We start from the raw sequence: 25,543 nt of genomic DNA on the forward strand, positions 1-25,543 counted from the left end.
CACACACACACACACACACACACACAATCATAGTAAACAAAATACAAACTACACGTCTCCGTAACTCACAGGACGCCACCTAAAATGGTTATACTTTCCAATAGGCAAGTTAGGCTTGTTACTCAGTTATTCAGAACATATTCATGCCATCTACAGCTTAGGTCGAAAACTTTCAGAGCATCCCTTGTAACAAGAAAATTTGTTATACGTGCATAAAAGTGTGAGTACTTCCTTCATTCCAAAACAGAACTAAACAATCAACAGATACAATGTATCAGCTACTAAAATAGTTAATATACAATTATTAATCGATAACTATCGATATAAACCAATGATCAGAAGTAGTTGAACAACCCCTGAGAAAGCTAATGCATTCCACTCATGTAACAACGTCTAATGCAGCTTTGGACTTACTTCATTTTTAAGACAGCCACCATTTGGGTTAAATTCTACTGTATAAAAATAAGAAAAAAGGAATGATGTCCCATTGATATCAAAGTAGCGGTGTATATTTCTTTATTAACATATGACCGTAATGGTCAAATAAACCATTGACTCTTCGCTTTACAGCTAAATCAGTGCAGGTTGTTGACCATAACAACAGATTTTCAATTGCTGCTGCTCTTTGCACTTCAAAAATCATAAGGAATTTTGTCGCAGAAATTCTCCTAAGCTGAAAATTAATAACTATAGGTTCCCTTAACCGGTACTCTCAGTCAGAAAATCAATATTAAAGTCCCCACAAACAGTCGTTCTATAGTTAAGTCTGCGTAACCTTATTAAAAAATGTTTCCACCTGCTTCAGAAAGCTTAAGTAACGTCCTCATGGTGGTCCGCAAACATTAACTATTACAAGTATGTGTATTTCCTATCCTCTTTTGTGGCACAGCATTCGAAGAACTGTTCTATTGGATAATCATTAACCTGAAGGATATGCTACAGTTAGCTTGTAGACTCCAAGAAGAATCCGATCAGTTTCAAAGATCTCTATATGACAGCCTGATATGCAGCGATCTGCTTTCATCCCATATATCCTTCCAATTTCCTATTTGGATATAGGAGGTTAGTTCTTTTTATTAATGAGGCTTCTGATGTTTTCATTAGCTGTGCAAATAATCTGTTACCAGAATCACTCAGGTACAAACAAGGCCTTGTGTGACACACTTAATTTACATCGAAGTTACGGAAATACTGAAAAACGTTAACTGGTAGCCCCCTTGAAGATGAAGGACAATTCTCCTGCAAAAGTCCACTTACAGGGTTTCGGAAACCATTATTAAGTGAAGCTCCAAAAGTAAGCTCCCGTAGGAATCATGAAGACGATATTACACTGACTGCAGCGTGCACCGAGGTCTTTTCACGCTCAATACTCAATTCAAACAGGAAGAACCCCCGACACGCGGTGTTGTGCTAGGTGTCCTCAGCTAAGCATTTCGTTGCGGTTTTTCAGAGATTGTATGCAGATGTAAAAGGTTCTTAGGGAAGGAACAGCCTTGTAATGGTGTGGTAGAACTTTTCTTTGGGGAATTTCATATCGGACCTTAATAGCGGCGCTACCCCAATGCTTTGTGTGACAAGTAACATCACGGGATAACATCTCGACACTCAGCGTTGACTTTAGCTGCTGCACAAGCTGTCATATGTAGGTCACGCCTCTTCCCACGGTCTGGTGGCTGCTGGCGCGGAAGTCCCGGGTTCGATTCTCCTGGCGTGGAACGGGGTCCTCTAAGTCTCGCGAAACCAGCAACAAAGATGAGTGCACTTTTATTAAATAAATAGTGAGACTGACATGAAGGGCGCCGAAATCATTGACACCATGAAAAGAGCCAAAGACCATTCTTTTATTTACTTACTAGACATTCACAAATTCTATTCCGATTGAGCGGGTTTCATGCTATATTGTGGTACATCACTCTGCAAAAAGCATTTGCAGTCGTCTGTGGTTCAAGGACATTGAATTCATGCAGCACATAATTGGATAATTGATGACTAGCATTTGTTAGTACGTCAGATAGGGTCTGGGAGACAGTCTTGCCCACGCTAAAAGTGTTGCGGTGGAAACTGGAAACTTTAGATGTCAGAAGCAGCTTTGCATTCATTGCGAAATTCGTTCTGAAAGACATTAATGGATGATCCATGATTTTGCAGATAGAGCCCCCCCCCCTCCCTCCGAGTTCCATGATGTCTATAAATCAGATTAAATGGAAGACATGACCGATTTTGAACTTTCGAAGTGTTACCAGCCTACTATTATTCACTGTGGAAACGATATGAGTGTGCACCTGAGAGCTGAAATCTCTCTTTTTTTATACCAGTAACACACGATTAAAAGATTACGATACATGGCTGGGAGCTCTGTAATCCACTATCACGTTCTGCCTCTGTGGCAGAAAACAGGAGCATCAAAAGCTTTAATATACGAGAAAATAATGTTCTCAGTTTTAGTAGAATAACAGGAACGCTGCAACGATCATAGTTATAATGAGTTGCTTGTGTGCAGCCTAAAATGAAGGACTCTGAGATAGTGAGGCTCACTTCCTCCTTTTCAGAGTTCCGAAGCTCAGTCGGTAAAAACGGGAACCCTTACAGGAGCGCTTTTTTGTCAGTGTGTCTGTCTGTCTGGTCAATTGTTAACAATCATTTTTCTCAGGAACCGGTAGACATATCAAGTTGAAATTTATGTCACATACTAAAGGCTGTGGTTCCTTGACGGAGTAAAAAATTTAAGCTTCTAAGTCAATGCAACCAAGAGATCAGTCATTTGTGTCACGTATTTTAATACTCGCAAATCCACTCATTAAAATTTATAGGCTACTTCCCGTTGACCTAGAATCATGAAATTTGCCAGGAAGCAAGGTTACACAGTACAAGTAAAGTAAAAAGAAACCGAAAACTATTAATTTGTAATTATATCACACGAAAAAATATTTTTGTCGTTTTTTTTGTCCATCTGTCTGTCTGTCCGTCTATGAAGACCTCATTTTCTTAGGAACGAGTGGGCGTATCAACTTCAGATTAATCTCACACGCATAGGTTTGCCGTTCCTTGGTAGTATGAAACATTTAATCTTTAAAGTAAATGCAATGAAAAGATATGGTTATTAATGTCACATATTTTTATACTCGCAAACTCACTCTTCAAAACCTATAGGAAAAGTCCCATTGACATAGAATAATGAAATTTGGCAAGAAGGAAGATTTCAAAGTATAAGTAACAGAAGAAATTCAAAAGTTGATAAACATGAATTATATCACACAAAAAGTAACTTTTTGCCGTTAGAACTTACATTGCACCCATAGAAAAATATTACTACGTGCAAATATAAAATATAAGTTGAAGTCCTGTTTTAGTAAGTAAACAAAAATATTTTATTAGATCTTCTCCCTCTACATGTATAAACTGAAGTCATCTGCTCGCTTCTTTACGTATGTACGGCTAGTCTCAGGAACTACAGTAGAAATTTTGATTCGGACTTCCAATGCCCGCGACAGATATCTCGCCAGTATCGATACCGATAACAGGCGAAAATCGTTGAGATTCTCGTTTCCCGGGATGGATGAAGTACTTATATGCATAATTAAATTTGTACATAGCTCTCAGTGTATGAGACCAACTGGCCAATTTTAGTGAAAATCGTCCCTAAAGTTCTAGAGGCGTAGTTGACTCAGAATTGACTGGATCGATAGATAACTGAAAATTAAGGATTTTTCGTTATCATATAAGGGGTTCAGAAACGCATATCTTCTGAGAAATCGAGAAAACTGACTTTACGAAAGCCGCTTATGTACCAATTAGGCTAGCAGCTGTAGAGGCTCTGGCGGAGCGACCAAGGCTGTAGAGCGAAGGACCTGTCTTCGATTCCCACACGCGTTCTAGTTTTTTTTTCGTATGCTTTTTTCTCGGTATCGAAATTGGTAGGAATAGGATGGTTAATAACATAAATAAATCAATAAGGAATAATTCTAAGACAGGTAAATATAATTCTCAAATAACTTATGTTAGTGAATAATTAAAATTTTAATCTTGCTCGTTTTAGATAGCTTCACGTTCCTTTAAACAAAACTTCATAATAACAATTCGCTCCTGGAAACCCGCCGAAAATTTCAAAAAACCTGTGGATGCAACAATGATCTGTAGTATCATTCACCACCTACTTTCAGCATCGATTTTTCAAACGATGTCATCGTATGAATGATAAACATCAAATTTGATTCTCGGAAAAGAAATATTTAAAATACAAATCAAGTCAATCTTCCCCTGATTCTTCGGAAGGAACTACACTGAAGATCCAAAGAAATTGGTACACCTGCCTAATATCGTGTAGGGCCCCCTCGAGCACGCAGAAGTGCGGCAACACGACGTGGCGTGGACTTAACTAAATTCTGAAGTAGTGCTGGGGGTAGCTGACACCATGAATACTGCAGGGCTGACCTTAAATCCGTAAGAGCACGAGGGAGAGGACATCTTTTCTGAACAGCACTTTGCAAGGCATCCCGATACGCTCAATAACGTTCAGGTCTAGGGAGTCTGGCGGCCAGCAGAAGTGTTTAAACTCTGAAGAGTGTTCCTGGAGCCACTCTGTAGCAATTCTGGACGTCTGGGGTGTCGCATTTTCCTGTTGGAATTTTCCATGTCAGTCGGAATGCACAATGGACATGAATGGATGCAGGTGATCATATAGGATGCCTACGTACGTGTCACCTGTCAGAGTCGTATCCAGACACACCAGGGATCTCATATCACTCCAACTGCACACGCCCCACACCATTACAGAGCCTCCACCAGCTTTAACAGTCCCCTGCTGACATGCAGGGACCATAGAGACATGTGGTTGTCTCTATACCCGTACACGTCCATCCGCTCGATACAATTTGAAACAAGACTCGTCCGACCAGGAAACATGCTTCCAGTCATCAACAGTCTAATGTCGGTGCTGACGGTTTCAGGCGAGGCGTAAAGCTTTGAGTCGTGCAGTCATCAAGGGTACACGAGTGAGCCTTCGGCTCCGAAAGCCCGTATCGATGATGTTTCGTTGAATTGTTAGCACGCTGACACTTGTTGATGGCTCAGCATTGAAATGTGCAACAATCTGCGGAAGGGTTGCATTTCTGTCACGTTGAACAATTCACTTCTATCGTCGTTGGTCCAGTTCTTGCAGGATCTTTTTCCGGCCGCAGCGATGTCGGGGATTTGATGTTTTACCGGATTCCTGATATTCACGGTACACTCGTGGAATTGTTGTATGGGAAAATCCCCACTTCATCACTACCTTGGAAATGCTATGTCCCATTGCTCATGCGCCGACTATAACATCACCATCAAACTCACCTAAATCCTGATAACCTGCCATTGTAGCAGCAGTAACCCATCTAACAACTACGCCAAAAGCTTGTTGTCTTATAGTATATAGGCGTTGCAGACCCCGCAACTGTTTGAAGGAATGTGAAGGCGTGTAATAAAGTGAATAAAAGAGCAATTGTAATTCTATCAGAATTAAAATTTTAAATATTCACTATCCAAGTTCTTTGACGAATATAGAGGGTCTTGCACGAGTCCTATCAGAGGCTTCAAGGGTTTGTAGAGGGGACTAATCAGATAAAGTTTTAACTGGGAATCCACGTTTGGAGTGTAGCGCTTGGATGTAAAATCAGTTTGAAGGTCGGATCGAAGATCAGATCGCGGTGCGCAAAAAGCAGAGACAGTGATCTCTGACATGTGCACTCTACAAAAGCTGTTCCGTCGCATGCCCGCGTACGTACGATCCACACCCTGGCGCGCGTCCGTGAAGCACCGCAACCAACCCTCATAGTTTCTCGCAGCCGTTGTTGACGGAAAACGGCATGTGATGGACGAAGGCGACCCGAATTCGTTCTCGATGCACGCGTTGTGCGCTGTTGCATTTCGTGCCGCACCGTTAAGTGGGAGTTCTGAAAGGGATCTGATCTTCAATCTTTTTTTTACATTCAAATGGTACATTTCCGGACTCGGGTTTCTTTCATAACATTGTCCAATTAGTTCCCTCTACAACCCCTGGAAGCCTATAACATGAGTTGTAAAACCACCTCTATTTACCTACCTTGTTGCTATTCGTTGTTGATTTATTTACTTCGTGAACCTCTTATCACCACCAATTTCGATACAGAGAAAAATACATACGAAGAAAACTGCAGAATGCATCTAGGAATCGAACAAATACCCTCCGCTTCTGACCCAGTTTCCTTGGTTGCTCGGCCGGCACCTCTTTCTTTGACAGGTGTTAATCTTACGGGTGCATAACGACCCAGCCAATTTTCATCCGATTGCGTTGCATAAACTTTAGTTCTAATTTTCTCAAAAAAATGAGGTATAGTGAATCAAAATATTTTAGAGCCCTTCATTTTAGATGTTACACAAGTGGTCTGCCAAACACAAAATGAATATTGTGAAAAAAAATAAACGTACTTGTGCCATCAGCAGTATGTTTATTCTCTACCGGTTTCAATCAGTACAACCATCTTCACAAGAGAAAACTGTAAGGTACAAAAAAGACGCACATAAATTATGTACAAGCATAATACAAAATGAGTCATTAAAAAGCTCATATTATAACCATAGTACTTAGACATTGTACATCATTTGATCAAAAATATATTCGTCAAATATTACCCTCTATTTATTCAGAACGTTCTGCAAACCAATCGCTGCGCCACACTCGAAGCCCACCATCAGCCTTACCAACTGAAATCGAAAGTCATCTGATCAGCGAACGGTTTTCCAGTAATCTATGTCCAAGAGAGGAGAAGACCTGCAGGCGATGATGTGCTGTGTCGGTCGTCTGCTATCAAGGCCCATTAACGCTAAATTATGCCGCACTGCCCTAACGGATACGTTCGTCGTACGTTCCACATTGATTTCTTCGGTTATTTCACGCAGTGTTGCTTGTCTGTAAGCACTTACAACACTACACAAACACTGCTGCTCTCGGTCGTTAAGTGAAGGCTGTCGGACCCTGCATTGTAAGTGATTTGAGGTAAAGCCTGACATTTGGTATTCTCGGCACACTCTTGACACCGAAACTGAATGTCCCATGTGTCCGAATGTCCCAACTACCTTTCCGCGTTCAAAGCCTCTTAATTCTTGTCATGCGTCCATAATCACGTCGGAAACATTCACATGAATCACCTGACAACAAATGACAGCTCTGGAAGTGCACTATCCTTTTATTCCTTGTACACGCGATGCTACCGCCTCTGTATATGTACACTACTGGTCATTAAAATTGCTACACCACGAAGATGACGTGCTACAGACGCTAAATTTAACCGACAGGAAGAAGATGCTGTGATATGCAAATGATTAGCTTTTCAGAGCATTCACACAAGGTTGTCGCCGGTGGCGACACCTACAACGTGCTGACACGAGGAAAGTTTCCAACCGATTTCTCATACACAAACAGCAGTTGACCGCCGTTGCCTGGTGAAACGTTGTTGTGATGCCTCGTGTAAGGAGGAGAAATGCGTACCATCACGTTTCCGACTTTGATAAAGGTCGGATTGTAGCCTATCGAGATTGCGGTTTATCGTATCGCGACATTGCTTCTCGCGTTGGTCGAGATCCAATGACTGTTAGCAAAATATGGAATCGGTGGGTTCAGGAGGGTAATACGGAACGCCGTGCTGGATCCCGTATCACTAGCAATCGAGATGGCAGGCATCTTATCCGCATGGCTGTAACGGATCGTGCAGCCACGTCTCGATCCCTGAGTCAACAGATTGAGACGTTTGCAAGACAACAAACATCTGCAAGAACAGTTCGACGACGTTTACAGCAGGACGGACTATCAGCTCGGAGACCATGGCTGCGGTTACCCTTGACGCTGCATCACACACAGGAGCGCCTGCGATGGTGTACTCAACGACGAACCTGGGTGCACGACTGGTAAAACTTCATTTTTTCGGATGAATCCAGGTTCTGTTTACAGCATCATGATGGTCGCATCCGTGTGTGGCGACACAGGAGCGCCTGCGATGGTGGACTCAACGACGAACCTGGGTGCACGACTGGTAAAACTTCATTTTTTCGGATGAATCAAGGTTCTGTTTACAGCATCATGATGGTCGCATCCGTGTGTGGCGACATCGCGGTGAACGCACATTGGAAGCGTGTATTCGTCATCGCCATACTGGCGTATCACCTGGCGTGATGGTATGGGGTGCCATTGGTTACACGTCTCGGTCACCTCTTGTTCGCACTGACGGCACTTTGAACAGTGGACGTTACATTGCAGATGTGTTACGCCTCGTGGCTCTACCCTCCATTCGATCTCTGCGAAACCCTACATTTTAGCAGGATAATGGACGACCGTATGTTGCAGGTCCTGTACGGGCCTTTCTGGATACAGAAAATGTTCGACTGCTGCCCTGGCCAGCCCATTCTCCAGATCTCTCACCAATTGTAAACGTCTGTTCAATGGTGGCCGAGCAACTGGCTCGTCACAATACGCCAGTCACTACTTTTGATGAACTGTGGTATCGTGTTGAAGCTCCATGGGCAGCTGTACCTGTACACGCCATCCAAGCTCTGTTTGACTCAATGCCCAGGCGTATCAAGGCCGTTATTACGGCCAGAGATGGTTGTTCTGGGTACTGACTTCTCAAGATCTATGCACCTAAATTGCGTGAAAATGTTATCAAATGTCAGTTCTAGTATATTTGTCCAATGAATACCCGTTTATTATCTGCATTTCTTCTTGGTGTAGCAATTGTAATAGCCAGTAGTGTATATATCGCTACTTTTGTCACATCAGTGTACGTAATCTGTGTATAAGAGTGATGGGACCGTCACTAATGGAAGTGATGCACTTTTGCAGATGACGACGACGATGACGATGACGACGTTCCAGTGCAGCCGGTGGTGGCCGCGGCACCAGTGCAGCCCGCCGCCCCCGCGGCCGTCGCTCCGGCGCAGGCAGCGCCTGCCGCTGCCGCCCCCGCCGCCGCCGCCGCTGCCGCCGCAGCCGCAGCCTCCGAAGAAACGGCCGCCTCGGCGGACTACACAGCGCCGGGTGAGCAAGCGCAGCCGCTGCAGTACGACGATGCGGAGGCAGACGCCGAAGCGGACAGCCAGGCGGAGGCGGAGTCCGCCGAGGAGGCGGCGGAGGCCGTGCCCGACGCGTCGGAGGTGCGCCCGGAGGCGGTCGCGGCGCCGCCCCCCGTCGTCCAGGAGCCGGTCGGCGCCGGCGGCGACGACGACGACGATGACGACGACGACGATGACGACGACGACCTGGGCGTCGGCGACCTCGACGAGGACGACGACGACGACGATGACGACGACGATGACGAAGACGACGACGAAGACGACGACGATCTGGACGTCACCGACGACGTCATCGAGGCGAAGAGATCACGTGAGTCCGCAAAAGCCAATCTTGCCTGATTACGCGCCCGGTCGCGGGGCGCCCGGCGAACGTACGAACACTCTCGCGCGTCTCGTTATTTATTTTAATTTATATATTTATTTTAAATATTTATTCGACGCCTACGTGTGGAAGATGAGAAGTGAGCGGTTGGCTTCGCAACTACGGAAGAGACACGTGTGGACTTCTCACAGACTACCTTTTTTTTGTGGTGCGAAAAGGGCGCTACCTTTGGGCTGAAAATAACTCGACCAAAGTAGAAAGACTATTAACCTTCTTCTGTTGCCCTGTACACTCGGAAATCTGTGCTGCCTATAATGTACGCATGGAGGATGAGTCCTGGTTTCGCGACCAGTAAATGTCACGTTGTGTGGTGACTGTAGATGCTCAGGGATCTAATGTGTACATTTTTACTGACTGAATCCGTGTAATGTGTCAGAAATTACAGAGTGATTCAATACACAAATTTTAATCAAAAAATGTGTTGTTATTTGAGCAGAAACATGTACCTGTCGAATACCTCAAACTACTAAGCGGCGTGACATCTACTAATTCACGATAACTGTTCTTATAAGACTAATAATCTACTAACGACCATGTAGCACATTTCAATGTAACACTGATAAAACAGTACGAACATTTTAACCCATAAACATAAACGTCTGGTTTCGGCATGAAATATCTCTTCTTTGTTTATTAGCTGTGTAACTGGCTTCTCATCTAACTGTTTTCGAATAACTGAGGGTGCTTCGATTTGTTAACACTTAAAATTCGGATACGCCTTCGTAAATATGTCCTTCTTATAATCAAGGAAGTTCAGTATAGTTTTCCATTTGTCGTCTACCTGAGGTTGTGAAACTGGTGGTTATTACCGTTCAAAATTTCCTGCGAACGATTGCATGTTTCTCTGGTTGCGACAACTGTCACTGGCTAAAGTCTCTAATATTAAAAAATCCATTTTTAATCCGCCTGTAAATGCTTCTAACTACATATGAAATGTATTTCACAGTTCAATTATCTTCAGATCCCAATTTGTACTCCTAAACTGTTATAGGAAAGGGACGAACATTTCCTTAACACAGAATAAGTCAAGGATTCTACCACGAATTCGAATGACTGATAAATCTCCCGAAAAGGATCTCTCCCTCTCTCTTTATTTCTCTTCTTGTCAGTCAAAGTTTTATCATTTCGATCTATAGGCCGTTTTGGTCCCGTCTTGCAGGGCAATTTCTGTTAGCCTGGGTAAGATCATGTCAGTTTAGGGCTACGCGCAGTCAGGAAACTTCGTATCTTTTTCTTACTATTTACAACTTTCTATCTGTCATGAAATACACGTTTACTGGAAGATAAAATAATAAAATTTGCGACATGAAAGAGACGACAAGTCTTTCAATGGGATAAAATTAAAAGAATTGCTTACAGCTCTCACTGAGTTTATTACATCAACGAACATGTACGGTTTAATCATTATATTTGAACTGCTCTAGTACGATTTGTGAACCGACTGAAAGCGTTAACTCATCACTGGCTCCTCTTCCTCCTTTCCAAAGATCACAATGACTCTCCCACAATGACAATAGCAGTCCAGAAAATGGATGTAGTGCAAACTGTGGCCTTAGTACAAGTATAATATCGTAGCTGGAAACGAAGTTGTTTTGCTCTTGGAGGATCAGTGGCAGAAAAATCCAACCTCCATTAGAATCTCAAGCCTGCGTCCGTTCTCTATTTCTACAGCAATGCTGGCGGCCACTGGCGCAAGACCAAACTTCAAGTCGCTTCTTAAGGTATGCTAGAGACAGCAGTTTTAAACTGTTTTAAATCGGTGGATAACTGCCAAGTTTCCTATCCTCTGGGGTTCATCCCAGTCGGTACTAGAAATTTTTTTCCCTCTAACTTTCACCTTAGGCAATAACATGTAATGTGAAACATGCGAAGTTGTACTGTGGTTCGGAATCCATGATAAACTGTAGGTATCCCTGTAATTTGTCTATGTAAATCAGTTCAAAGATGGGGTAATGCAAGAGCATATCACCTGCAAAAGAAGCATGCCTAGTGAAACAGTGCGGTGTTGAAACTAAGATTTAGGTTGAGGACAACTTAATATATTTTAAATGACCAACACGGATCATGCTCAGCTAAGACTTATAGTATATCAGCATTTGACGTTTGAGCTGGTTTAAAAACAACTTACATTTACATAGTTCCTCACTGGTGCGTGTTAGAATAGCGTACGGTCCTCAACATTTATATACAGTCAAAGAAACAGAACTTCTAATCACAGAGTCCATACAAGAGGCTCGGGTGCTTCTCCTGTCCCTTTTCCCCCACCACTGCGCACATGATTTATTTAGAAGAGCTCACATACGATCACTTATTGCGTAGAATCGTCTGTTTCGACTTCTTCGGCTGGCGTCTGTTTCATTGATGATCTGCCGCTTCACCACCACTACTAGCTTACATTCACAAAGAATTATCCTTCATCATCCATGATGAGAATATCAGCCGCTCGCGCTGACGAAACGCCTGCTTATCAGCCAAACAATCATCGGGAAGAACCAGAAGAAGTCGCTTCCAGGCAACAAGCAAAGAATTCGCTGTGAAAGTCGGATTGATTACACATGAATCACTTGCTTCAACTGGTGGTGTTTTTGAAACGAAGGCGCCCGTTTTCAAACACGGCTGCAATAACGTTGCATTGCATGATAGGGGTTGCCTGAGGGGAAAAAACCTCTTCTCTATAAGAAGCTCCTTCTTTTGAGTTTGTCAGAAACATCAAGACTCATTCCGTACAATCCAGCATGTTCTCTCGCCATTCCTTGTAAGCTCACCGTCAATTTTTACGAATGAGGGCGTTGTCCAAGTTGCCTCACGTTACTCGATTATAGGAGGAGGATTTTGTGATCTATTGCTAGATATACGTACATTGCGATCCCAATCTACAACGACCGATCTTTTTTTTCTGAAGCATTGTCAAAAAGGAGGCGAGAAACGTGAAAATCAATGCATGGCTCTTTCTCATCGGCACTTGTGCCAGATTGTATTTGCTCTACCCTCTAACTCCAGTAAGAGTGTTGCCACCGCCGTCGTTCCAGGAGAATTGGACAGTCCTATTAACAACAGCGAAGTTAAAACTGTGACCTTATAACTGACACCTTGTGCTTCCTGTTACTAACAGAGAGTGGTGACTTGGCTTCGTACGCTTCTAACGCTTTTGTGGATGACGCCTGACTAACACTACACTGACAGACTGGACCATCAGACACCCAACAGACTGCCGCCGCCAAACCGCAAACCGCCAACTAGCAGGTAAGTCCTGACTCCAGCTCAGCAGCATCATCACAACATCTACGGCGGCAACCTCGAGGTAAGTGACCAACACCTGTTACAGGACACCGAGAATTCAATAAGGGCATCGTCGATCTATATATACACACACTATCTGTTCAGTATTATCCAGACTCCTATTACTGTCCACCCTTCGCCTTCATGACGACGCGAACTCTGCTGGCCACACTATCAGCAGCTGTCTGAATGTTTGCGAAGGAATGGCAGCCCATTCTTCCTCAAGATCCGAAACCAGAGAAGGTAGTCATGTTGAACGCTGGGGTCTAGAGTGAAGTCGACGTTCTGACTAATCTTATAGGTGTTCCATTTGGTTCAGGTCGGGACTCTCGGCAGGCCAGTCTATTTCTGGGACATTACTGTCCACAAATCATTGTCTCACAGATGCTGCTGTATGACAGGGTGCATTATCATGCTGATACAAAAAATCATAACAACGAAAAAGACGCCCATAATGTTACAGTACCTCCTCCGCACTTAACTGTTGACACTATACACGCCGGCGTGTAACGTTCTCCAGACATTTGCTAAACTCAGACCCTTCCATAGCATTGGGGCAGGATATAGCATGATTCACCACTTCGGATTACTCGTTTCCAATCATCCACTGTTCAGTCCTCAAGCGTCTCTTGCCATTGACTACAGAAATGTGTGGCCTACGAGGAGCTGCTCGAACATTTTAAGCCATTCTTTTTAACTCCCTACGCACAGTCGTTGCGCCAGCTGGTCTGCTGGCAGCACCTTGGAACTCACGAGTGATTCCTTCCGCTGATATGATGCAATGCTCGACACTCCCTTTCCGTCATTACTTGACTTCTGCCTGGTCTTTATTTTGCTGTGGTTGCTCATTAGCATTTTCATCCACAATCGCATCACCAACAATCGACTTGGGTAGCTTTATAAAGGTTGAAACGTCCCTGATTGATCTGTTACACTGGTGACGTCCAACGACTAGTTCACACTCGAAGTCGCTGAGGTGCCCTGACCTACCAATCTTGCTGTTACTGCTTCTCTTCTGACAACACGATACTCCCCTCCTCCTTTTGTACTTGCGGGTCCACCTCTCGTGATGTGTAAAAAATGGTTCAAATGGCTCTGAGCACTATGGGATTTAACATCTGAGGTCATCAGTCCCCTAGAACTACTTAAACCTAACTAACCTAAGGATATCACACACATCCATGCCCGAGGCAGGATTCGAACCTGCGACCGTAGCGGTCGCGCGGTTCCAGACTGAAGCGCATAAAACCGCTTGGCCACACCGGCCGCCTCGTGACGTGTAGTTGTCAATTCCACATCACATAGGGGTGTCCCGATACTTTCGATCAGATAGTGAACATACCCAGCAAACCAATGTACAGTACTGGCACAGCGTAGTTCGCCCCAAAATTTACGGTTTTGTGTCCCATTACATTCGCCTATTGAGGTCTTTGCCAGATATAAGATGCTGACGGCAGAATGGTGGCACTATCTTTCTCGAATAAAAGTTCTCTAATTTGGATAAAATCGTTTTGGGCATTAGGTCGCGTAATTATGAAACACTAAAGCAACTTTCTTTAGGTTGAAACTTCCTGGCAGATTAAAACTGTGTGCCGGACCGAGACTCGAACTCGGAACCTTTGCCTTTCGCGGGCAAGTGCTCCACCAACTGAGCCACCCAAGCACGACCCACGACCCGTCCTCACAGCTTTACATCTACCAGTACCTCGTCTCCTACCTTCCAAACTTTACAGAAGCTCTCCTGTGAACCTTGCAGAACTAGCACTCCTGAAAGAAAGGATATTGCGGAGACATGGCTTAGCCACAGCCTGGGGGATGTTTCCAGAATCAGATTTTTCACTCTGCAGCGGAGTGTGCGCTGATATGAAACTTTCTGACAGATTAGGTTGTTTCTCGCTTTATCTCCTGGTACTCACCAAAGAATTTTCTTCCTCCAACTATTAGCCATTCATCTAGCTGCGTGTTCTGCTCTCTCCCGCTTAATTTTCATTACGGTCATAGTTATGTCTTGCACTCGATATGCGATGTTTAAGTTAATACGTGAAACGTGATAGTTGTTAGTTGTATTACAGTATAGAGGGAAGATGGATCCCGCCATAGGAAAATTAAACAGACATTTGGAGAAAAGAGAAGCAGCTGTATGATTATCAAGAGCTCAGACGGCAATCCAGAACTAAGCAAAGAAGGGAAAGCTGAAAGGTGGAAGGAGTATATAGAGAATACACAAGGGTGATGAACTTGAAGGCAATGTTATAGAAATGGAAGAGGGCGTAGATGAAGATGAGATGGGAGATATGATACTGCGAGAAGAATTTGACAGAGTACTGGAAGACCTAAGTAGAAACAATGACCCGGGAGTAGACGACATTCCTTTAGAGTTATTGAGACCTTTTCGAGAACGAGCCTCATGACAAAATTATTTGTTGTACACGATATATGAGACAGACTGTACACCCTCTGTCCTAAAGAAGAATTTAATAATTCCAAATGCAAAGAAGGCTGGTGCTGACGTCAAAATTAAGGTAGACATCTTTGTCTCAAATAATTCACTGCCACAGCGAAGTTACATAACGAGATAGCACGGAAAAGAAGAAAAAAAACTTTTCGGGCGTTCATTATAGCCTGTTTTACCGGGTCAACCCGAAGGTGAGGAAATGCGATCGTTACTAAGTGTGTTTCTGTACAGGAAGTGTATTATATAATGAAGTATGACATCAGTCCGATGGGTCATATGGCAGTCACTGCGCAATGAAGCCATTCGTAGTACTGTTGAGGCGTTCGTTGGTTTGAAAGTTTTCATTATACATTCAGATCCGAATGGCTAATACAACATTCCGGTTGAAGTAACTCTAAAACGTTTCCACTTCCTTAGACATAGTTGAGCACTAAATGCCAGGATCTAGTTTCTGTTTGGAACTATTTGAAGATTTTTATTACATAACACATAATTTTTCGGGAACGGTCTAAAAAAATTTGTCTCTGCGTTTCGCCTTCTACCTGAGTTAGAGTTGTTCGGTCCGTTATCGTCCGTGAGACTTCAAATTCTATTTTCTCGTCCTCATCAGCGTTTGTTAAGCTCCAAACGCACAACGCAAGAACAGGTGAACGATCGATGAGACCTACTTACAGCGTGTAATAACTGGAGGGTGAACCGGCCAATAATCGCGCAGACTCTGCCGCGCCTGCGCACTAAGGTGATATGTTCACTCCCTCACTGTTTTCACTGTTACGAAACGAGCGAATACTAATGAAACAACAGTAAAGAGGTCTCCATTGTCGACCACGGTGATTAGCGTTCGTACAAATGTTTTTTTTTTTTTTTTTTTTTTTTTTTTTTTTTTTTTTTTTACTACTGGTACGGGTATCGTTCCTTGAGACAAAGCAGGTTCCATCGTTTCACATTAACTATACCATCGGCAATAATTCATTAGAGCAGACTTCCCTCTATGCGTTAGTTTGAGCTTTGCTTACTGCTCAGCATCAGTGGCATACCGAATTAACTCTGCCAAACGTGCGCTCACGCGTGGCACACACTCGAAAGTCACGAAAGGAAGCTCAGTGCCTCGGGCTGCACGTGAAGCCACGCATCCCCCCAGAATCTAGTGTAAGCGCCTGCGGAGACAACGCATTGTTCAACACATTCTTGCCGTTGCGGAAGCCCGTGAACAACAATATGTTTGCGTAACACCTGTGATATTCATGCTACACATGCTGTTAAGGCGTTCAGAGTTTTTGGGTAGTTTACACTTCCAATTTTCGCTCATTCTCATCACAATTTTCGGTCAAAATATCCAATATTTTATGATTACATCAACAAGATCCAATTTTTGTTGTTGCTCGGAAGTCAAACTTGCGAATTCGTTCGAGAAAAGGCTGATGCAAACTGTCATATCCTTACTTGGAGCTGCTGGCTTGCTACTGACTGAACAACGTCAATTGTCTGCGAAATGCCTTTATATACCAGAATTCGAAGTTATGTGTTGAAATTTATTTTCGATTATGCTTGCGGATCTTGGAAATAGTGGAATAGGGTCTTTCTCCTTTCGTCGCCAGAAAGCGTCACACACAAGAGGCCAAAAAAAAAAAAAAAAAAAAAAAATGCAATATCCAAATGTGATTTCTGAATGAGATACCAGTTGCATAATGTTGTTTCCTCATATAGGGCGATCCAGCTGCCCCTACCTACGGGTTTTATGCAATCTTAAACACCTTCAAACACCACTTGCACAATTTTTACATCCCCTCCTTCGCAACGGGCAAACTATTAGCGCTACGGAAAAAATAAACAGGACCTTTTTCAAGAAAAACTTACGAAAGTGCCCTTCAAACACGCTTTTCATGAATAACTTGAAGACTGTGGCTTCCAACGAAAACACATTCCAGTGAAAAATTTAGCTACATTAAACTTCTTACAAAAAGGCCCTGTGTTCATTTTTTTAAAGGACTAATAGTTTGTGCTTAGAAAGCGAGAGAATATAAATATCTCGTGCTTGGTATCTGAAGGCATTGCAGGTTACATTAAACCCATAGGTAGGACATTGAAGGTTGCATAAAACCCATAGGTAGGAACAGCTGAATCATCCCGCATACAGAATGCAGATGACATTTGCTCATACCCGCACTATGCAGTCGCACTGAAATAGTAATCAATTGCATATCCGAGTGTGTACAGAACTGATCCAAAAAGCAAGTACCGTTTGCGCATGTCTCCCACGCATCTGACTGCGATGGTCACACATGCGCAGTTGCATCCTTCAACTCGAGAAAGAAATAGCTTATCCATTTTGTTTCACTATATTAACGTTTGAAGGCATTCTTTGACGGTAATCACGTTAAAAACTACCCATCTGTCCGTCCGCTGTGAAAGAAGTGCGTTTTCAAGTTTTTGAATGTGACTGTGAGAAATTCATCATCAGATAAGTGAAATTTATGGAGAGAACGCGATGGGTGAGGTATTGCCCGAAAGTGGGTTTGGATGTTTAACGAAGGAATGGATAATGTCCACGACGAAAAACGCAGTGGACGCCCGCCGTTGATTACCGTAGAATTGGTGCGCTGCATCGACGACCAAGTTCGTTACAACAGGCGAATATCGATTTCTCATGGGTCGCTTCATTTTCAAAAAGTGTCGTTATCTTTATTACACGAAACTGATACTGAACACAATTGCACCGAAATGATTGTTTGTGAGCAAGAGAAAGGGGGGGGGGGGGGGTTGGTGTATTTTTAATATTTTGGAAGACGAATGGCGACTTGTAGCCACAACAAATTTTCCGACCCCAGCGTGTTAAAAATGTGTGTAATACTGACTTTTAAATCTCTTTCTTGAAAGGAGAACACCTGAATGCACTTTTTTTTTCTTTCCCTGGGAGCTAGAGGGGAAGGGGAGTGGTTCCCCGTTGCCCATAGGTATGAGCGCCCTTGACTGAACATTTGCACTACAAAAAGTCATGCGCTCGATGGGTACCGAAAACTCTAACTTTTGGTCAAAACGGAAACGCATGGGAACATCCTTGGAGTTTTTCCGGCGTTATGTGACAGAAGGAAATGATTTTTTGAAAAGGATTGTCACAGGTGATGAGACATGGATTTGTTACAAGACATCTGAAACGAAACGACTGTCACTGGAATAGCGGCATACTGATTCTCCAAAACCCAAAACAGGCACCTCTATCTTCAAGAAAAATCATATGCACTGAGTTTTGGGACTGTCGAGGATTTTGTTAGTGGACTGGATGGAACGACACGCGACAATCTGTGAGACACTGAAGAGCTAACGGCGCGTGATACATGACAGGCGTGGACTACTGACTTGCGGTATTGTGTTCGCGCATGAGACCGCGTTAGCGCAAGCTGCACTCGTAACGAGGACGCTTCTTGATTCATCTCGCTGGGAACAATTCTGTCACCTTTCTTACAGTCTCGACCTAGCTCCGTCCGACTTCCATTTGTTTTCCCGTCTCAAGTAATCTTGCCGATTAGCACTGTGCGAGTAATGGTGAGATCTGTGTAAACGTCCAAATCTCGTTCAAGTCGCAGACGGCCGAATTCCACGAAGCAGGTGTGTTGCAGTTAATGACGAGATATGACACATGCCATATTCGCATGGTGAATGTGCCGAAAACAAGTTTGAGATGTGTAGATTTTTCTGTAATAAAATACGCACGATGACAAATTGTTGACCTTTTCTGATGTCCAAAGGGTACTTGCTTTCTGGATCAGCTTTCTACTATACTTCATGCCAGTTTGACGTTACTGAATGTGTCATTCATACTGTTACAGTTTTAATGGCTAGCAGCATAAGATTCTTGTGTTACGTGATTTTGAGGCAGAAGCGAAGAATCAGACATGTCCAAATGATCGTGAAGGAACGTGTAGAGGCTCTAGTTGTCACCGCCAGACATCGTTCTGCTTCAGCAGTTAAATCTGCACCTGCAGACGTACAAAATAGAGCCATAAACGTATTCGGTTTCCGTAGCAGATGACGCATCGGGTGCGTGACAGGTGTGGCGCGCGGGAGGTGGTGGCCGCTAGCGGTATGGGGGCAGCCAACCAGCCAGCAGGTAGCAGCGGGCCGTCGACCTCTGCTCGTTGTCCCACATCGGGATAACGGCCTCCGGCACCTACAGCCGCGTCTCGAGTCGATGTCACTCGAAGCGCAGCCATTCACTTTTTACCCTTCCATTTATGCCGCTGCGTAAAGGAGGCACGCCGGAAGAAGTGATTGGTAGTTTAGATATTTTCGAATGAACGTTTCACTAATCTCGGGGCGTAGAGGAAAACAGCAACATCTGAGTTATTGTCTCAGCCACATTGAGGTCATGAGACACGAAGCACTAGCACGGTTTCTGACGAAGATCGGGGGGGTCATCCGTGGTCTTACTGAAAATAAATAAACAAATTAAAAGAACTCGTCGTTAATGGCACACATCAAAAAAAGTTTTGCATCGTCTCGGTTCCGAGAGTTCCGGAACCTGTACAGAAAATTGGAATAGAGATCGACATAAACGTCATTTCCGCCCTTTTTATTGTTCATGAAAACTACACATTGTATGTTGTACCACCATACAGCGAGACTTTCACAGGTGGTGGTCCAGATTGCTGTACACACCAGTACCTCTAATAACCAGTAGCACGTACACTTACATTGATGCATGCCTGTATTCGTCGTGGCATACTATCCACGAGTTCATCAAGGCACTGTTGGTTCAGATTATCCCACTCCTCAACGGCGATTTGGCGTAGATCCCTCAGAATGGTTGGTGGATCACGTCGTTCTTAAACAACCCTTTTCAATCTATCCCAGGCGTGTTAGATAGGGTTCATGTCTGGAGAACATGCTGGCCACTCTAGTCGAGCGATGTCGTTATCCTGAAGGAAGTCATTCACAAGATGTGCACGATGGGGGCGCGAATTGTCGTCCATGAAGACGAATGGCACGCCAATATGCTGCCAGTATGGGTGCACTATCGGTCGGAGGATAGCATTCACGTATCGTACAGCCGTTATAGCGCCTTCCATGGCCACCAGCGACGTAAGTCGGCCCCACATGCTACCCCAAAACAGCAGGGAACCTCCATCTTATGCACTCGCTGGACAGTGTGTCTAACGCGTTCAGCCTGACCGGATTGCCTCCAAACATGTCTCCGACGATTGTCTGGTTGAAAGCATATGCGACACTCATCGGTGAAGAGAACGTGATGCCAATCCTGAGCGGTCTAATAGGCGCTGCTCATGCATGGTTGTTGACATCTTTGGGCGGGTTTAGTGACATCTCTGAACAGTCAAAGGGATTGTGTCTGTAATACAATATCCATAGTCAACGTCTATATTTAGGAGTTCTGAGAACCAGGGTGATGCAAAACTTTTTTTGATGTGTGTAATTTGATGAAGACAAGTAAACCTAAATTACAACTTCGCTCATGCGGTGCGAACGTCTTTTTCAGTGTGATATGCTGCGGAGGCAAGGTTAAAGAAAAACCAAGTCTTGCTCATAGCATTCGGCAACCTAGAAAATGCGTTCGATATTGTGAAAACGTACCGGATTATCAAAATTCTGAGAAGAATAGAAGTAAGCTGCAGGGAAAGACGGCCTATATACAATATGTACAAGAACCAAGAGGGAGCAATAACAGTGGAAGACAAAGAGTGAAGTGCTCGGTTTAAAAACGGTGTAAGACAGAGTTGCAACCTTTCACCCCTACTGTTCAATCTACAGGGTGTTACAAAAAGGTACGGCCAAACTTTCAGGAAACATTCCTCACACACAAAGAAAGAAAATATGTTATGTGGACATCTGTCCGGAAACGCTTACTTTCCATCTTAGAGCTCATTTTATTACTTCTCTTCAAATCACATTAATCATGGAATGGAAACACACAGCAACAGAACGTACCAGCGTGACTTCAAACACTTTGTTACAGGAAATTTTCAAAATGTCCTCCGTTAGCGAGGATACATGCATCCACCCTCCGTCGAATGGAATCCCTGATGCGCTGATGCAGCCCTGGAGAATGGCGTATTATATCACAGCCGTCCACAATACGAGCACGAAGAGTCTCTACATTTGGTACCGGGGTTGTGCAGACAAGAGCTTTCAAATGCCCCCTTAAATGAAAGTCAAGAGGGTTGAGGTCAGGAGAGCATGGAGGCCATGGAATTGGTCCGCCTCTACCAATCCATCGGTCACCGAATCTGTTGTTGAGAAGCGTACGAACACTTCGAGTGAAATTTGCAGGAGCTCCATCGTGCATGAACCACATGTTGTGTCGTACTTGTAAAGGCACATGTTCTAGCAGCACAGGTAGAGTATCCCGTATGAAATCATGGCGGTGAATCGAGAAAGTACAGTACATACTGACGAAACTAAAATGAGCTCTAACATGGAAATTAAGCGTTTCCGGACACATGTCCACATAACATCTTTTCTTTATTTGTGTGCGAGGAATGTTTCCTGAAAGTTTGGCCGTACCTTTTTGTAACACCCTGTATACATCGAAGAAGCAATAAAAGAACGGTTCAAGAGTGAAATTAAAATTCAGCGTGAAAGGATATCAGTGTTAAGGTCTGCTGGTGATATTGCTATCCTCAGTGAATGCGAAGAAGAATTATAGTTTTTGTTACAGGGAATGAACAGTCTAATGAGTATAGAATAAGGATTGAGAGTAAAGCGGAAAAAGACAGAAATAATGAAATGTAGCAGAAAAGAGAGTAGCGAGAAACTTAACGTAAGGATTGGGGATAACGAATCAGACGAAGTTAGCGTATTCTGCTATCTTTAAAGCAAAATTATCTATGACGGACGAAGCAAGGAAGACGTAAAAACAGATCAGTACAAGCAAAGAGCGCATTCGTGTCTAAGATTGGTCTGCCGGTATCAAGCATTGGACTTAGTTTGAGGAAGAAATTTCTGAGAATGTAAGTTTGGAGTACAGCACTGTGTGGTAGTGAATCATGGACAGTGGGTTCAAATGGCTCTGAGCACTATAGGACTTAACATCTGAGGTCATCAGTCCCCTAGAACTTAGAACTAGTTAAACCTAACTAACCTAAGGACATCACACACCTTCATGCCCGAGGCAGAATTCGAACCTGCGACCATAGAGGTCGCGCGGTTCCAGACTGAAGCGCTTAGAACCGCTCGGCCACGGTAGCCGGCCATGGACAGTGGGAAAACCGCAACAGAAGAGAAGCGAAGAGTTCGAGATGTGGTGCTATAGAAGAATGTTGAAAGTTAGGTGGACTAATAAGGTAACGAAAATGGATGTTCCCCACAGAATCGGTGAAGGATGGAAAATATGGAAAACAATGACAAGAAAAAGAGACACGATGATAAGACATGTATTAAGGCATCACGAAATAACCTCTATGTACTTGAGGGAACAGAGGGCAAAATGTGTAGAAGAAAACAGAGATTGGAATACATCCAACAAATAATTGCAGACGTAAGGTACAGTGCTGCTCTAAGATAAAAAAATGTCGTAGGACTAGGGACTCCCGCCGGGTAGACCGTTCGCCAGGTGCAAGTCATTCGATTTGACGCCACTTCGGCGACTTGCGCGTCGTGGGGATGAAATGATGATGCTTAGGACAACATAACAGCCAGTCCCGAAGCGGGAATCGAACCCGGGCCCTTAGAATTGACATTCTGTCGCGCTGACCACTCAGCTACCGGGGACGGACTACTCTAAGCTCAAGAGGTTAACGCAGGAGAGGAATTCGTAGCGGACCGCATCAAACCAGTCAGAAGAAGAACGAGTTGCGAATTGAGGTAAAAAGTTTGTTTACTATCACTTTAAAGCGCATGAAATGTCGTCAGGTGTCATATAATGTCAGTCCAACGTATTTGATATAAATAATACCATGTCAGCAATAACAAAATGTAATATGTAATGTGCTATTACTGCCGTAGTCAATAAAAGCATCGCAAGTAGATAATGATATGGTCAGTGTCGTAAATTCTGAAAAATAGGGTTCATTACAGATCGCTGTGGAGCGTTGGTGGCGATGGGTATTTCGAACAGCTAACAGCGTATTTATGTCTTATTTCCTTCAGCGTCGACGAGCGGTAGCCATAAAGTTTCAACTGTTATCTCAAAAGATTCACTTGATGTAATTAATTTTTTGTTTGTTTGCTGTTAGATGTGTGCTGTTCTGATAAACACTGAAATTTCCTTTGCATAGTGCCGTAGCAAGCCGCTAGAGGAGCCAAACCAAAATGGCACTGTCCACTAAAACATAATGAATGTCTTGTGGCGAGGACCAGATGCCAGATCGCCTGGTGCAAGTCTTTTGAGGTGACACCACTTCAGCGATTTGCGCGTCGATAAGGATGAAATGATGATGTTTAAGACAGCACAGACACCCAGTCCCTGAGCGGAGAAAATCTCCAACCCAACCGGGAATCGAACCTTAGCCCCCCGGCATGTAAGCCGGCGCGCTGTCTTCTCAGCTACGGTGGCGGACACTGTTCACTGATAACGTCGAGATGGATTTGTTTGCAGTAGCGGCGTGTTGCAGTACGGTGGCACATACATTTCAGTGTATACCAGGACTATATAAATGCTTTTCTCATGGTCCCTATCGGAAGAATTGCCCAACACTTTTCTGCGTATTTGTCAACCTTGCAAGTTACACGTTGTCCAGTCACGTTAATGTGACCACCTCTCGAAAACTCAAATAGCCACCTTTTGGAGCGAGGTCCGCTACTCAACGCGCAAGAAGAGAGTTAATGGGGTTCTAGAAGGTACCATCAGGGATGTGGAACCATGCCGACTCCAGTGTCGTAGCCAGCTGCACTGGGTTTCTCGGTTGAGGATTCAAGGCGCGAACAGCCCGGTCGAGATGGTCCCACAGATTACCAAATGGTTCAAATGGCTCTGAGCACTATGGGATTTAACTTCTGAGGTCATCAGTCCCTTAGAACTTAGAACTACTTAAACCTAACTAACCTATGGACATCACACACATCCATGCCCGAGGCAGGATACGAATCTGCGACCGTAGCGGTCGCGTGGTTCCAGACAGACGCGCCTAGAACCGCTCGGCCACACCAGCCGGCCCAAAAATCTACTTTCAGGTGTGAGTATGAAGGCTTTTCAGCCGGAATCATGTTCTGTAACATTCTTCGAGTTTGACATACCATGACGAAGGCCACGTACACTATTGACTAGGACTTTGGTTAATTTTACAATATGGTGTGATCTACAGAAGATTATTACGGAAGTTGCAATCATACTTCGATTGAAAATTTCTATAATTCACCTATGTATTAATGACCTGTCGTCACGATATCTGTCCGCCCCGATAGCTGAGTGGTGAGCTCGGCGGTCTGTCACGCCAAGGGGCCCGGGTTCGATTCCCGGCTGGGTCTGAGATTTTCTCCGCTCAGGGACTGGGTGTTGTGTTGTCCTCATTATCATTTCATCATTATCAGTGGAAGGCAACGGGAAACCGCCACTGGAATCACTTCCCTAGACGCTCATGCGGTGGACCTCTCTGACGAGGCTTCCCTCATGGCAAGAACACAAAGTTAAGTCACGATATCTCGGGAGAAACCTTAAAGCCCCACCACAGTTAATCTTAAAATACGTTTCCGACCTTCCGACAGAATCAATCTTTCGCTCCACGGCCGAATGTCTTGAGAACACATGTCTGACATCAGTCTGGTACAGGGCGGGGCAAACAAAAGTGGCCCAGAGAACAGAGTTCCAGAGCACAAAGAAATACAGCAGGGGAAAGGAAATATAGTATTAACCTGACTATAGCAGGTGTTGAAAGTGACCACAATTCATGTCTTGGCACTTCTGGGCATTTGTCAGCAAGTTGCCGAAGGCGTACCGAAGCTGCACTGCTGGAATTGCTGCGATCTCATCCGCAATGTTCTGCCGCAGTTCTTGAAGACTATGAGAGACGTTGCGGTACACCCTAGACTTGAGGGATCCCCACACAAAGTAATCGCATACTGACAGATCAGGTGACCAGGTTGGCCAGCTATGGCCGCGGTCAGACCGACCGCTGCTAACAACTCTGTCAGACGTGAAGATTGTGTAAATATGCTCCAACGTTCGGCAGGCTGAAAGGGCAGTTACCCCATCCCGTTAGAAGTAACTGTTGGTCTTTTCCTCATCCGTTAATACTGCCACAATTAGTTTCAAAATGCTGGAAATGTAACGCGCCGGAGTCAGCGTCTGATGAAAGAAGATGGGACACTGCACACCAAACACCAGCCTTCTAATCACGCAATAGTGTTTCGCGGAAGTTATGAGGATTCTCCGCTGCCCAGAACCTGTGATTGTGTCAGTT

General features: G+C 44.2%; 1 protein-coding gene across 1 annotated transcript in view; it reads left to right on the forward strand.

The window, feature by feature from the left end:
* Positions 1-25,543, forward strand: part of LOC126159126 (dentin sialophosphoprotein-like) — a 136,425-nt gene that overhangs the window by 62,774 nt on the left and 48,108 nt on the right. The window contains exon 4 of the mRNA XM_049916493.1: positions 8,849-9,388. Within this exon, the coding sequence (XP_049772450.1) occupies positions 8,849-9,388 (540 nt within the window). The remainder of the gene's footprint in view (positions 1-8,848; positions 9,389-25,543) is intronic.

This window comes from Schistocerca cancellata, chromosome 2 (genome assembly GCF_023864275.1).
Source record: "Schistocerca cancellata isolate TAMUIC-IGC-003103 chromosome 2, iqSchCanc2.1, whole genome shotgun sequence".
NCBI lineage: Eukaryota > Metazoa > Arthropoda > Insecta > Orthoptera > Acrididae > Schistocerca > Schistocerca cancellata.